Source organism: Nicotiana tabacum, chromosome 24, assembly GCF_000715075.1.
Source record: "Nicotiana tabacum cultivar K326 chromosome 24, ASM71507v2, whole genome shotgun sequence".
Lineage (NCBI taxonomy): Eukaryota > Viridiplantae > Streptophyta > Magnoliopsida > Solanales > Solanaceae > Nicotiana > Nicotiana tabacum.
Window position 1 is genome coordinate 9,481,601 of NC_134103.1, and position 13,264 is coordinate 9,494,864.

Consider the following 13,264-nt stretch of genomic DNA (forward strand, 5'->3'; position numbering starts at 1 on the left):
AGACAGACGTGATTGATGTTACTTGAGATAAATTGTCATTTCATTGCTCTAAAGTTTTTTCAAAAGTATAGTGTGCTAATTAATGGATGAAAGGAATGTGTGATATTTAAATGTTTCATAAAATTGTGTAAAATTTCGATCGTTAGGCAGCAACGCTAATGTGAAAGAGTCAATACGACTGTCGAGTTTCAATAACTATAGGGGGCATTTTAGTTTTTTTTTTTTGAAGTTTAGGGACTACTCATATAGTATCATCTTTTAAATTTTGAGTATTGTTCCATTAAATTGCCCATAAAGTCAACAATCCTAAAGTTCCCATGGCAAAGTTATGGTATTTGAAGATTCACGCCCATGACGGAGGACCGACAATTAGGACGGATCAAACAGGACTGACAAACTTCTAAGAAGCTGACAAACTTTTAAAGAAATGGTCGAAATGTGAGAGGAAAGTGAAGAGATTTATAAGGCACAACACAAGTCACATGCATGGTATGCGTGCTTCTGTCGATGTGACGTAGCCCGAAAGATAAATCTGTACGTGTCTAGGTCCAAAGCGAAATTGAGTTGTGAATGGTAAGCATGAGTGCACATATTACCTTAGATGAATCCTACGTCGAAATAAAAGAGGAAAGTGAAGAGTTTTATAAGGTATACCACGAGTTCATATGGTACACTTTAGGACTAGATATAGCATAGCGCGAAAGACAAATTTGGATGGACCTAGGCCCAAAGCAGATAATATGTGTTATGGACTTGGATCGTGACAGTTGACAGACACATATTAATTGGCGAAGCAAGAAGAATTTTTTTTTAGAGTTTAACCTTTTTCCTCTCTTCTTCAGAGTCTAATAAGTGAAGCTCTGTGATCAGTTAGTTATATATCCATTTCATTCTGGCTAGCGAAGTTTGAATATTCAATATTTGTCAACAAACAGTAAATAAAAGTTATGAAAATTAGCAATAAAACAAGACTGAGATAAACATGCCTATATAATCCTCTAAATATTGTAAGATAAAAGTACATTTGGTTCAAACTAACGAATCTGAAAATTTTATGGAAATGAAATGACCCAATTATAAAGAGATCAAATAGAAAAATAGAAGAAAAAGAAAAGGAAGTGAGAAGGGAAACCAAAAAAATCATTATCAACTAGGCTTCTAATTCAAGAAAAGCACACATCAACACACGTGTTGGAGATAATTGTAAGTGAATTATTGAGTTCACGTAAACATGTTTCTTTAGTTGTTTTCATCAAAATCCAGGGCAGTATCATATCTTTTGTAATTAATATGGTTCACCCTTTTAAAATTCTAATAACGTAACTCCACCACAATTTAGAGGTTTCTAGTTTCGTAGTTCCCTTTCAGACAAGTTATTAATAGTGATTGATTAAATTTGGACGTGTTAGTTTGTAATGCTCTTGTTGGTGAGAGGAGGATTGCGATATCACTAGAAGGCCCTAGTTTATGTTTCTCATCTTGTATATCTGTTTTTCTTTCTTCTTCTTTTTCCCATTTTTTTTTTCATTTGGTTGGAAAAAAATAAAAGCTGGTAAATTTTGACATTAATTTATCGGAAACAATTTCTCTATCTTCCCAAAGTAGGAGTAAGGTCTGCGTGTATGCTACTTTTCACTAACCCTACTTGTAAAAACTCACTAAATTTGTTCTTGTTTAAATTTTCTCACTAGGTTTGTTTTTGTTGTTTAAATTTTCTCATTAAAGTTACTCGAGAATAGAATAGACAACCACATCTTATGATCATTATTTGACCGAGGTTTCCAGTTATCCTATATAATCACGGCCAGGGGCGGAACTGATACCTAATCTGAGGAATTGAATTGAATTGAATTGAATTTTCTTTGTTAAAACATTATACGTTATATAAAAAATTAAAAAAATGGGAGGGATTGTTACATAAATAGCCGATCAGATTTATTATTTACTTTTTCTAGCTGGTATACATAGATTATGCATTAATTATATATAGTTAACATATATTATAGATGAATGATATATATATTATACGATCATCGGCTATTATTTAGTTTAAGAGATTAGGTGAGAGTCTATTTGAGTTAAATCTAAAAAAAATTATATGTTTTAAGTATTATGCAAAAAAGTTGATGTCTTCTCTCTTTTATTGTGTTGGAGGGGGATAGGGGAGTTATCTTTTGGTCATGGTAATTATCCTAGTGATAAGTTACATTGAAAAACGAAGGCAAAGGAAGTAAATAAAATCTAAAGGAAAATGAGATTCATTAAACTCTTCAAAGGAAAGAGATACAAAAGTTTCTGCATTTCCTTCACTTCAACAAAACTAGAAACATAATCTATACATAGTTCACACCCCCACCTCCAAATCTCTATTTCCCCATTGTTTAATAGTACATAAACAATTCAAAATACACAATTATACCCATTTCTCCTCTCCCAAAATCATCATAGAAAAAGCAAAAACTACGTACTAACCTCTTATGCCTTCATAAGAACTTATCATCATACACTAATACATAGTAATACTTAAAGTTCAAGACACCAAAAGAGGAAAATTTGGATAAAAGAATCCAAATTTAACCCCCTGCCTATAGCAAATATCCGATAAAATAGTCTAAATGCATAAAACTTGTAACCCTCATATACCCAGTGAAATAGTCGAGGTGCGCAAGTTGGTCTGGATATCACCGTTATACAAAGCTAAACTCTAAGCAAATAAAGGCTAAGTTCAGGACCTCCATGACCATCAGGATTCATCATGTAAAAAGCTTCAGAATCTTTAGACCCTACAACTCTTTCAAATTTAGCCCTCATATACATTAATTCACCTTCTGATCCAATTCCATCTCCATCACTTGGCAAAACTCCAGCTCCCATTGAAACTGGCCCAATTGAGTTCAAAATCTTCCATTCCTCAGGCCCACATTCCCTTTTCATTCCATAGCCACATTTTCTCCCATTACAATATGTTCTCCAAATTGGCTCTTCTAACAATTTCACTGCTTTTTTTCCTGTTCTCTTGTCTGCTTCTAGTGCAATTCTAACCAATCCACTAGCCATTTCTCTAACCAAATGGCTAGTTGGAGTGGCCAATTCGACAAAAAATGCAGGACTCAATTTAGGATCTTCTTGAAATGCAAAATGAACATGTCCTCTTCTGTAACCAAATAAAGTACCAACAACTTTGGTACCAAGCCCTGAGGAAAAATGCGTTCGGCTCTTACCGAATGTAAGAGCCGAACGAAGTATAGAAACTGTAGAGCGCGACAGTTTCTTACTTTTAGGTGCATTCGTTGTCGACAGGGATAACGAATGCATATTCAACTCTTCTTCTCTTTGCGAAGAAGAGTGAAAATTAGTTAAGTAAACTTCATCATCATAATCTTCATCTTCAACTTTTTTCTTAAAGTTGAAGTATCTTCTTGAAAAGGAGAATGACTCATGAGGATTCTTAGCCATAATAGTTCTCATGTTTGAATTAACAAAAGACAAGAGAAGCTAAGGCAGTTGAGAAAATATGGGAAGTTGTTTTTGACTCTAAGTTTTGGCTACTAATATTGTGGTTTTATGGGGGTTGAAAATAAAGATTTTTAAAGATTTTTGTTTCAATAAAATCTTGGATTTTGAAACTGAAGAAGTAGGAGGAGAATCCTGACAAAAAGAAGGTGAGCAGACCTACCTAACTGTAAAAAGAAAATGGAGCACAGAGAACAAGAAACAGAAAAAACAGAGGAAACAAAAGGAGATGTGAAATTTGGAAGGGAATTGGGAAAGCTAAATAGTACTCCAGTAGTAGTGGAATGTAAGGACTGAAGAGACAAAGGATTTATCAGACAAAAAAGATTAACATTATCTTTTTGTTTTTGTTTTTATTATAGGATAAGTACTAATACTACTCCCTCCGTTTAAATTTAGATCAGGTAGTTTGACTCGACGCGTAGTTTAAGAAAAAAAAGACTTTTGAAACTTGTGGTCTTAAAAACTTAAGGGGTAAAAGTTTTGTGGGGACATGATATTTGTGTGATTATAAAAACTTTACATTAAGAGTAAAATGGATAAGATGAAGAGTTTAAAGTTGAATTATTTTTAAAATTAAAAATGTGTCATTTATTTTGAAACATAATAAAATAAAAAGTAACTCATCTAATTTGAAACGGAAAAAATATTATTTAACGATATTATCAATTTATATGTATTTCGTGTATTTATTATCTCCTACCAGCTTAGATACCAGCTAATTCTATCAACCAATGTCTAGGCAAATAGAAAAAAGTTTACCCAATGGTTAAGACACTGTTTCACACACTAAGTTAGCAATCTGTCTTTACTCAATTTCGTCTAATAAATAATGAGTGACAAAACTCATGAATTAACAAACATGCGAGACGTCTGAATTTCTAACTCATTTTTATTGATTAGGAAACCACAATCCCAAACGTGTGAAGATAATACAAAAATGTTAAATAAATTCATTCACAAAAAAGAAGTGTCCTGCTATCTCTTAGATAGGTTGAATATCTCTTCATTAAATATAACTAAGAATTTAAATTCTACAATCGACAATATAAAAAAAATATTACTCCATAACTTATTTACAAAATAATAAAAAGTTATATAATTTTATGATAAGCATTAATTGATAATCTGAAAAAAATAAAAGATGACTTGCTATCACCAATTAAACTACATTAATAGTATAAATAATTTAATATAACTTGCTATCACAAATTAAACTACATTAATAGTATAAATAATTTAATATTGTCGGTATATATAACTTAACAACAACAACAACTAAAACAACAAACTCACTAAGTTACCACAAGCTAGTATACAACAACAACAACCCAGTATAATCCAACTAGTGGGGTCTGAGGAGGGTAGTGGGTACACAGACTTTACCCCTACCCTGGGGTAGAGAAACTGTTTCCAATAGACTTTCGGCATCCTTCCCTCCAAGAACTTCCCACCTTGCTCTTGGGGTGACTCGAACTCACAACATTTTGGTTGGAAGTGGAGGAAGCTTACCACAAGCTAGTATATATAACTTAAATGAATTTCATTAAAGTTAATCTCAATTAGTAAATCTTGTACATACTCGGTTACGAGTTCAATTTATGAAAATAATAATTTATAAAAATATAAGGCAAGACTGCTATAATAAATCTAAAATGATCCAAAGTCGTATGTATAGTGGGAGCGTAGTGCACCATATATGTCTTTTTTTTTCTTTATTAAATGTGTTTTCAATGGTTTATCTGAAATAACCTCTTTGCCGTACATAAAATAGGAATAAAATCTGCATACACTTTACTTTTTCAGACCTCACTTGTGAGATCATATTGAGAGCGTTAAGAGTATACAGTATGTGACATTTGCATAGGGAACAGCTAATGGACAGGTGAAAGGCCAACACCAAACCACACCAAACAGGGAATTTTACATAGCAACAATTCAACATTCAGTAAATCAGTGGCTGTCTAATTAGGACCTGAAGTGAGAAAAGGAAAACTCAATATGCACACAAATCTATGAATAATAGGACACCATTAGCCACCATTGTGCTCTGTATTTTTCTTTGCTTTATTAGTTGGCTTAAATTATTGAATCTGATTCTATGTACTATATATGCAGCCTCTGCCTTTGCAGAAGCAGAAGCAGAAGCAGTAGGCGTGGTTTGGGCACTTTTCCACTAGACTTTTGGAGCTATAATATATACCGATAAGTATCCCAATGTTAGGCAGAGTATTTTATTTAATACGAGGCAAGAGATAAGCCGTATGGATCTCTATTTAAATTCATATATAAATAAAATAGCGTAAAGTTAAAATGATATAGTATAACAAAAATATCGAAAGTATATTAAAAGGTTACAAAAAATTAAGTGAACTAAAGAAACTCAGAGAAATTTTCTATCATGTTTTTAGAAGTATGAACCATGCCTAAGATAGTTTGGAGACGCACATGCACAAGAACAAGCTAGCTTTGGGCTTTGATGGTCATAAATGCTCGGTTATGCCAGTGGTACACAGTGAATATAAAAAATTGATAGGTGAATCGTGGTAATAAACCGAATTGAAATTAGTTTGAGGGACTTGTTGATGACCATGTGAAACATAGTTCAAGTGAGAGATTATTGGATATACAAACAAAGTTCTTTATTGATAGTTGAAAAGATAATGAAACGATATATAAGGTTAGGGATACCCCTAATGGTATGAGATGTTGAGAAAAATCATGTGAGATTGATCCAAAGCAGATAATATCACATCATATTCAAGAGTATTTTAATCTGACTTAGACAACAATTTCATTCTCAAGAAATGATCAACTAAACCATACCCTATGAAACCTAAATAATAATATGACCCCCTCAAAAAATATTAAGTCATGTCAATTAGAATTAAAACGGAAGGAAAAGAGTATGAAACTGTCACATAAAACAAGTTACCAATTCATAAGAGGAAACAACAGTGTCAGCAATGTTCTCAAAAAGAAGAAAAAAGAAGTTTAAAATGTCAAAAAGTGTACTAATCATGACTGCTAACATTGAGCAAATAAATCTTGGAAATGGCTTATCATTAGAGATTATGGTAGACAGTTCATAATGGTTAATCCAAAGTCCTCCCTTTTGTTGAAATCTTGAAAATTTTATAAAATAAATACACCAACATATGCTTAAAAGTCAAAAAAATCATGAATTTATTTTCCTCCACCGACTGCTAAATATGCACCACATGTGGAGATAGCAAGAAGTAGACATGTTTAGGGTCAAAAGCTTTGTTGAAATTCTGGGTACACCACTAATCTATCAACATTTGATTAGTTATAAAGTTTTTAAATAAATATTTTATTTAGGGGTACCAACTAAATGTCACGGACCAACTAATTTTCATCTACAACCAACAACTATGAGATTTAAACAGAAGTATATTATGTTGAATGAGCTAGACATGTCAAAATCTAGACCTAAAACCAAAGAGCTTAATCCAATTAACAATCTTGAAACAACCCTTTAATTGATATAGTTAGGTGATGAGTAAGCAAAATTTGCTTTGAATGGATGATTAAGAATTAATCTGGAAATAATTTTAAAAGATAGCGTGTTTAAAATGTAACTACTTTTTTAATATTATTAACCTACCAGTGTCCCCTTGCTGATGTACAAAGTTAAATTTTTTGATGAGTCTTTTAAAAGTTTTGAGTTTCAATAAGTTTCTTTGTTGGGAAAATATCATTTTTACCCCGCACCAGAAACTATTTACATTTGTTAGTCGAAAAAATATATAAAATTTATATATAACATACAGAATTTATATATATACAAAAAATATACATTTTTGACTATTATTTTGAAAACGGCTATACAATATCATTTTCTATTCTTTTGTTTGTTCAAAAGCCCAAACAAATAGAATCAGTCTTTGTCCACTGAGACATGGACTATAACACACTTGCAGTTTTCCTAAATCAAGCTTTAATACTCATTGATTTCCCTTTTTAGTGTGACTTGGAAAACAATATTAGCTCTTACTAGTAAATAACTGGACTAGCCCCAATAGAAAATTAGGAACAAGCAGAAAGAATACATTGGGACAGCTTCGAAATTTTGCTCATTTCTCCTGGTATAAGAAAAGTTTCAGATGGGGATATGGGGAGTAATTACTGTTGTACCGTAAGATAAAATAGATAAAATTATTCATTTTCTACCGTCTAAATACATATACGGCCCCTTAAGCTTGCTCTGATTTCCCGTTTAGACACTTAAACTCAGCCTATCAGATATGAACATAGTATTATGTTCAATTGGAACAATGCTGAGTTCAAGTGTCTAAATAGGAAATCAGGGCTAAGGAGTCGTATATGTATTCAGCCTTTTCTAAAACTAAAAATAGTTAGACAGATGCATCCCCATCTTTAAGGCAAATGGATTCAACTTTCCTTAGATCACTGACATTATAACTTGTAGTTCCACACCACACCTCATCCTTGTATGTTCAGATTACACACTGATATTTTACAATGGATATGGGATATTTTTTAGCAAGCTTTTCCAAGGATTGAACAGTTAAGTGAATTCATGGTAATGTACAAATATTCAGGTGCATTGTGAGTGCTGGACCATAGTCAGTATCACCAGATGACAATGGCGAGTTACTTGGAATATTAGGCAAGTTGTTGGACACAATGCTGTAATGCAGAAGCGGCAAATACAGTCCCTTCACTGCTTTCGTGAGGTAAATCAAGTTGCAGATTGGTTGACAAGATTTGGTGCAATTGTTTGACAAAATTTTACTTGATAGGTTCGCAGTTCCTAGCGTGGAGGGTTCTATTTTCATTGTTTACTGGAAGGGTACCATCTGTTCTTCTCGATGCACAAAGCATCTTGCATTCACGTAGGGTCTGGAAAAGGGCCGCACTCCCAAGGGGTGTGATGTAGACAACCTAACATAATGTAAGCATTAGTAACTGGTTCCACAGTTCGAACAAATGACCTATAGATCACACAGAGACAACATTATCATTGCTCCAAGGCTCCCCTTCTACCATCTGTTCTTCTCGTTTTTATATTTCAGGTGCATCGATAAAATATAACAAAACCTTATTGGGGTAAGGTGTCCAAAAAAATGAAGAAAAATCAACATAGCACAGCAGATAAAGATCAATTCAAATACATATATTCTCAGAGTTAACATAGCAGCATTCTAGCATCACTTGCCATTACAAAAACATTGCATCAGTGTTTCCCCAGTGAGGAAATATACATTACACAATTAGGCAATTATAAGCAGCAGCGCCCAATCCTAAATACTAGCAAAACAGTTAACTAGCAGTAGTTGGGAAAGGATTATAGCCACTTTGAACCATATCTTGTAAAGGACCAAAGAGTGGTTTAGGGAGATTGTTCCATTCATACCAATCCCAACCATCACATTTCTCAGGTTCAAGTGTTTGAGGATTCTGACTGGGATCAGCAGGGACTGCTCTCATGAATATGCTAACTACGTGCACTTTTTCTGAGATGACATTGTTGGTCACCGTTAGATACTCTGTTTTATCAATATCCAATCCTGTTTCTTCCTTCACCTCCCTCGTTGCACACTCTTCAAAACTTTCCCCTGACAAATAAATGATCAAATAATAAAATTGGGTAAGCATTTAACTGAGGATTCGTAGGGATGGTAATGGGGCAGGGCAAAAGCAGGGCAGGGCAAGGCAGGGCCTTAATGGGGCAGGGCGGGTCAAAACACTTTTTTAGAAAAATTTAAATAGGGCAGGGCAGGAATAGCTAAGGAGCTTTAGCTTCATTAAAGAGGTCAAAAAGTCATAAAAACATGAATAGAATCTTGCAAAATTGAAAAAAAAAAAAAAAGTTGGTTTAAAAAAATTAAGGAGAGTCTAAATAGGGCAGGGCTTAATAGGGTGGGGCGAGGCATGGCATGGCAAAAACTTGAAAAATGCTAAATAGGGCAGGGCAAGGCGGGTCAAAAGCTTAGCAGGTCACAACTTGCCTTGCCCTACCCTGCCCAATTGCCATTCCTAAGGATTCGCTACAAGACATCTCTTTTTGGTTTGACATTGTCAACAGCGTTAAAAATTCATGGAAATGAATCATGAAAGCAAGAACTGATTAACAAAGGTCTAATCAAGATTAGGCACAAGCAAAGATTCAAAACCAAGTTGTCTGCTTCTCTTAATAAAACTTATGAAGTTTATACTACTGTTTGGAAAAATATTAGAATTGTATGATTGAATGTCAAAATATCCAACTATACTTGTCAAAAAAGAAAGAGCAAGTGTGTTTACTTTTAGCAATACTTCATTTTTTTGACAAAGATCTAGCACTACTCGGTTGTATTACAGATTTCTGGATTATATTTCTATCACGGAAAGATAAGAATCTTCTCATCTCAAATCATATATTTGGAATTTGGGTTGTGATTCTGAAACAGTGTCCAATTTCTGGGGCAAAAAGAAGAACAAAACCTACCTATTGGCTTTATGTTGTCTATGGTTTTAGACTAGTTAAGCACATTCACTTCAGTTCTTTCTAAATTATAATTCAAGAAATTAATTACAAAATCAAAGTATCAAACAGGATACTACTACCTTTCGAAGAAACAAAGAAAACGAAGAGTAATAACAAGAAGCGGCTTGATGGAAAAACTTAAAAGGATTTTTCCGCTTCTTTTGGCCCATCCCTGGAGATTTAGCAAATGGACTATTATGGCTGAGCGCCGGCCATTGGCTGGAGCTCCTACACTGCTTTCAGTGTTGCCATAACCCCCCTATCTGTTGTCACCATCTAAACCATCCTAATGTGCGGCTACCTTAGATTCTTCAACAACCACCAATCACCCGTTGCATGCAACTTAAACCAGTGATAACACACAGTCATGATCCATTGGTGGAGTTTCATGAAAGACATTTTCAAAAGGTACAGGACATCAAGAGCTGCAGAATTTTGATCTCATTCTGTTTTGATCATTCAGATCAATATCACCTTTTTATTAAGTTTTGACTTGAGGATAATTTCTTGAAGGTATGTAAAAAAAACCTGTGGTTTTATTTTCAATCAGAATCCTCTCTTGTTCCACTTTGTATTGGATTGCCTCTACTAGCTGCAACTCTCTTTGCAAAAGATGCAATCTTTTCAATAGTCTCTGATGTAGAAAGACCTTTGTTTGTATATACTAGATAAAGCTACATTTTCTCATACTAGGCCAAGTGCAGTAAAGGGCAGGTAGAATATGGCCTTTGGATTAGGCAGAGGCGGATGGAGTATAGAAGTAACATGTTCAACTGAACCCAGTACTTGTGACAAAATAGTATAAAAATATATGTAAAAATCACAAAAAATATTCAAATATTAAACTATGAACCCATGATTTCAGAAGTGCAATGGTTTCCGCAGTAAGAATCTCAATGTTGAACCCATTAAATATAAATCCTAGATCCACCTCTAGTATTAGTTGTGCACATAAAGATAATGATGAGTTTTCAGTGCCATTGACAGCAAATACAGGTATATACCAAAAATTTCCAACACTAGTGATCACAGTTCTAGTAATGCCTGCAAATCTCAAAGGTGACCTTTTGGAACCTTGTCAACAAGAAATACAAGGAAAAGGTTAAGGAAGCGAACAGGACAAGGTGTGCCAAAACAGTTTTGGTTCAAAAAAAACAATCTACAGGGTGGTCTAGCAATGTTAATTGGACATAAAACAAGGTGCACCCTGTTGATTTAGATCCTCTAAATCCTAAAAGTCAATGCATATAATGAACCACACCAAGAATAAATATTGCCTCAACCTCGTATTCAGAATTACAAGGCTGATGTAGAATCTAAGTTGAGTCCGCAGCATCAGCTCGGCTATGAACATGATTACATATTTGATCCTATTACCAAGTAGAAGAAGTATCTTTTAACAAATTTCAGTAACATGCTCCAAGTGAGTGGGGAATCCGAGAGTGGTGCTGCTTGTGATATGTAGCAGCTAGAGGAGGCCTAAGCCCAACTGATGCATACTTCTCGGGTGGACGCAGCTATTGGCATTACACTAGCAGAGGCAGAGCCACAAGCCCACGTACGGGTTCGGTAGAACTCAGTAACTTTGGTTCAAATCTTGTTTTCATACTACAAAAGTCAATTAATATGTATAAATATCCAGAACCCAGTAACTTGCCTTTTCTAGAATTCTAGAACCCATAAACTCAAAATCTTAGCTCCGCCTCTATAGGCATGCGTTAATCCTATTTCAAAGCTTTTTGAAGCAAGATTTAACCCGAAAGTATGTTTCTTTTCTACTATGAAGAGCTGCAGGGTAAGAATTTTCGAGCTGCAAGCTCTATCCCTTCCCATAGAAGTGAAGCAACTTCAAGTGTATCACATATATAGGCTGAAGCAGTTTGTACATAAGAGGTGATTTATCATTCATTACACACAAAAAGACCAAGTTCTAACAGGAAAAAGAAGAACAGAACAAAACTAATAAGCATAGATCACAGTGACTAATACAGTCATTTCGACAACTTTCCGAAAAAATTAAAATTTTTGATAATTGTAGTTCTCATGAAGATTTGTAAGTTTTTTGTGAATAAAAGAACTTTTCTTTCTAAAATACCCTAAACCTACTTCAAAAGGTCAATATTTCCACACAAAAAAAAATCGTGATTTAAATTTATGGTGATCCGGAAGAAAACAAAATAAATTTAAGTTGCTGTTTGCTCGTGGAACATTTTTCACAATCTTGGAAATTTTCTTATTTTTTCGCTTCAAAATAAAGGTGATTATTTAAGAAGCTTTTGCAAAAAGCTTTTAATCTTCTTTTTAAACAAAATCCCACAAAAAAGTTATATAAATGCTAAATCGGCTTTCGACTTCAATTTAAAAATAAAGTAAAGATATAATAAATTTAACTGCTCAACGCCTAAAAATGAAGTAAAGATAATAATTATAATAATGTATACTAACCGAACTCGAGGTGGCCGCCGGGAAGTGCAAAGGTACTATGGCCGATGGCGGAGAGACGTTTCCCTAACAGAACTTTACTTCCGCTTAAAAGAAACACCGCTACTCCGACTTTCGGCAACGGCGTTGACGGCGGCGTTGCGGTTACTGGCGTTTGCTGAGCACCACTTTCCATTTTTCCGGCAGCGGAATAAATATTACGGGAAGCTTTAGGTTGTGTGGGGAGTATTTATATTTTTGAAAAGTTCAGAAGTGGGTCCCGCTACTTTTGGATCCCCGCCAACTTTTTGAAGATATACGGTCATACATGGAGGCCAAGAATTGTAATGTAGGCACAGTATATAATAGTATAGTAATAATAAGAAACTCTCGGGCTTTTTGACCGACCAACCCACTCAAATTTGTGTGGAAAAGTTTGTAAAAATAGCCGCTAGCCAATTTTTGGATTGATAATTGAAAAATAATCTATGTTTGCGAATCATTGAAAAATAGCTATTGTTTTGCTAAAATACGAAAAGTTCAAGCATAATATGTTGTATTATGAAGTTTTTGTATATAAACTTCCAGCATATTATGTTGGAACTCTAGCACACGGAAAGTTCCAGCATAATATACGAGATTATGGAGTTTTTGCATATAAACTTCCAACATATTATGATGAAATTTTAGCACTTTATAAAATTTCAGGATATTATCCTGTAAGCTCATATGTAAAAAAAATTCGAACTTCGGCATATTAGGCTGGAATTTTTAGAGTATTTTTGTTCAGATTTTATCTTTACATGAAAAGTGGCT

At 34.0% G+C, this 13,264-nt stretch overlaps 2 protein-coding genes across 2 annotated transcripts; both read right to left on the reverse strand.

Moving 5' to 3' along the window:
- Window positions 1-2,242: 2,242 nt before the first annotated feature.
- LOC107832149 (protein MIZU-KUSSEI 1) lies at window positions 2,243-3,836 on the reverse strand. Its single transcript, XM_016659955.2, has one exon. It carries the CDS (start codon window positions 3,466-3,468, stop codon window positions 2,698-2,700), a length of 771 nt encoding a protein of 256 aa, XP_016515441.1. The 5' UTR covers window positions 3,469-3,836; the 3' UTR covers window positions 2,243-2,697.
- A 4,779-nt stretch (window positions 3,837-8,615) lies between these two features.
- Window positions 8,616-12,693, reverse strand: LOC107832150 (nudix hydrolase 1-like). The gene is made up of 2 exons (XM_016659956.2): window positions 12,473-12,693; window positions 8,616-9,116 (listed from the first exon to the last, which is right to left on the reverse strand). Exons 1-2 carry the CDS (start codon window positions 12,642-12,644, stop codon window positions 8,821-8,823), a joined length of 468 nt encoding a protein of 155 aa, XP_016515442.1. The 5' UTR covers window positions 12,645-12,693; the 3' UTR covers window positions 8,616-8,820.
- Between the last annotated feature and the right edge of the window lie 571 nt (window positions 12,694-13,264).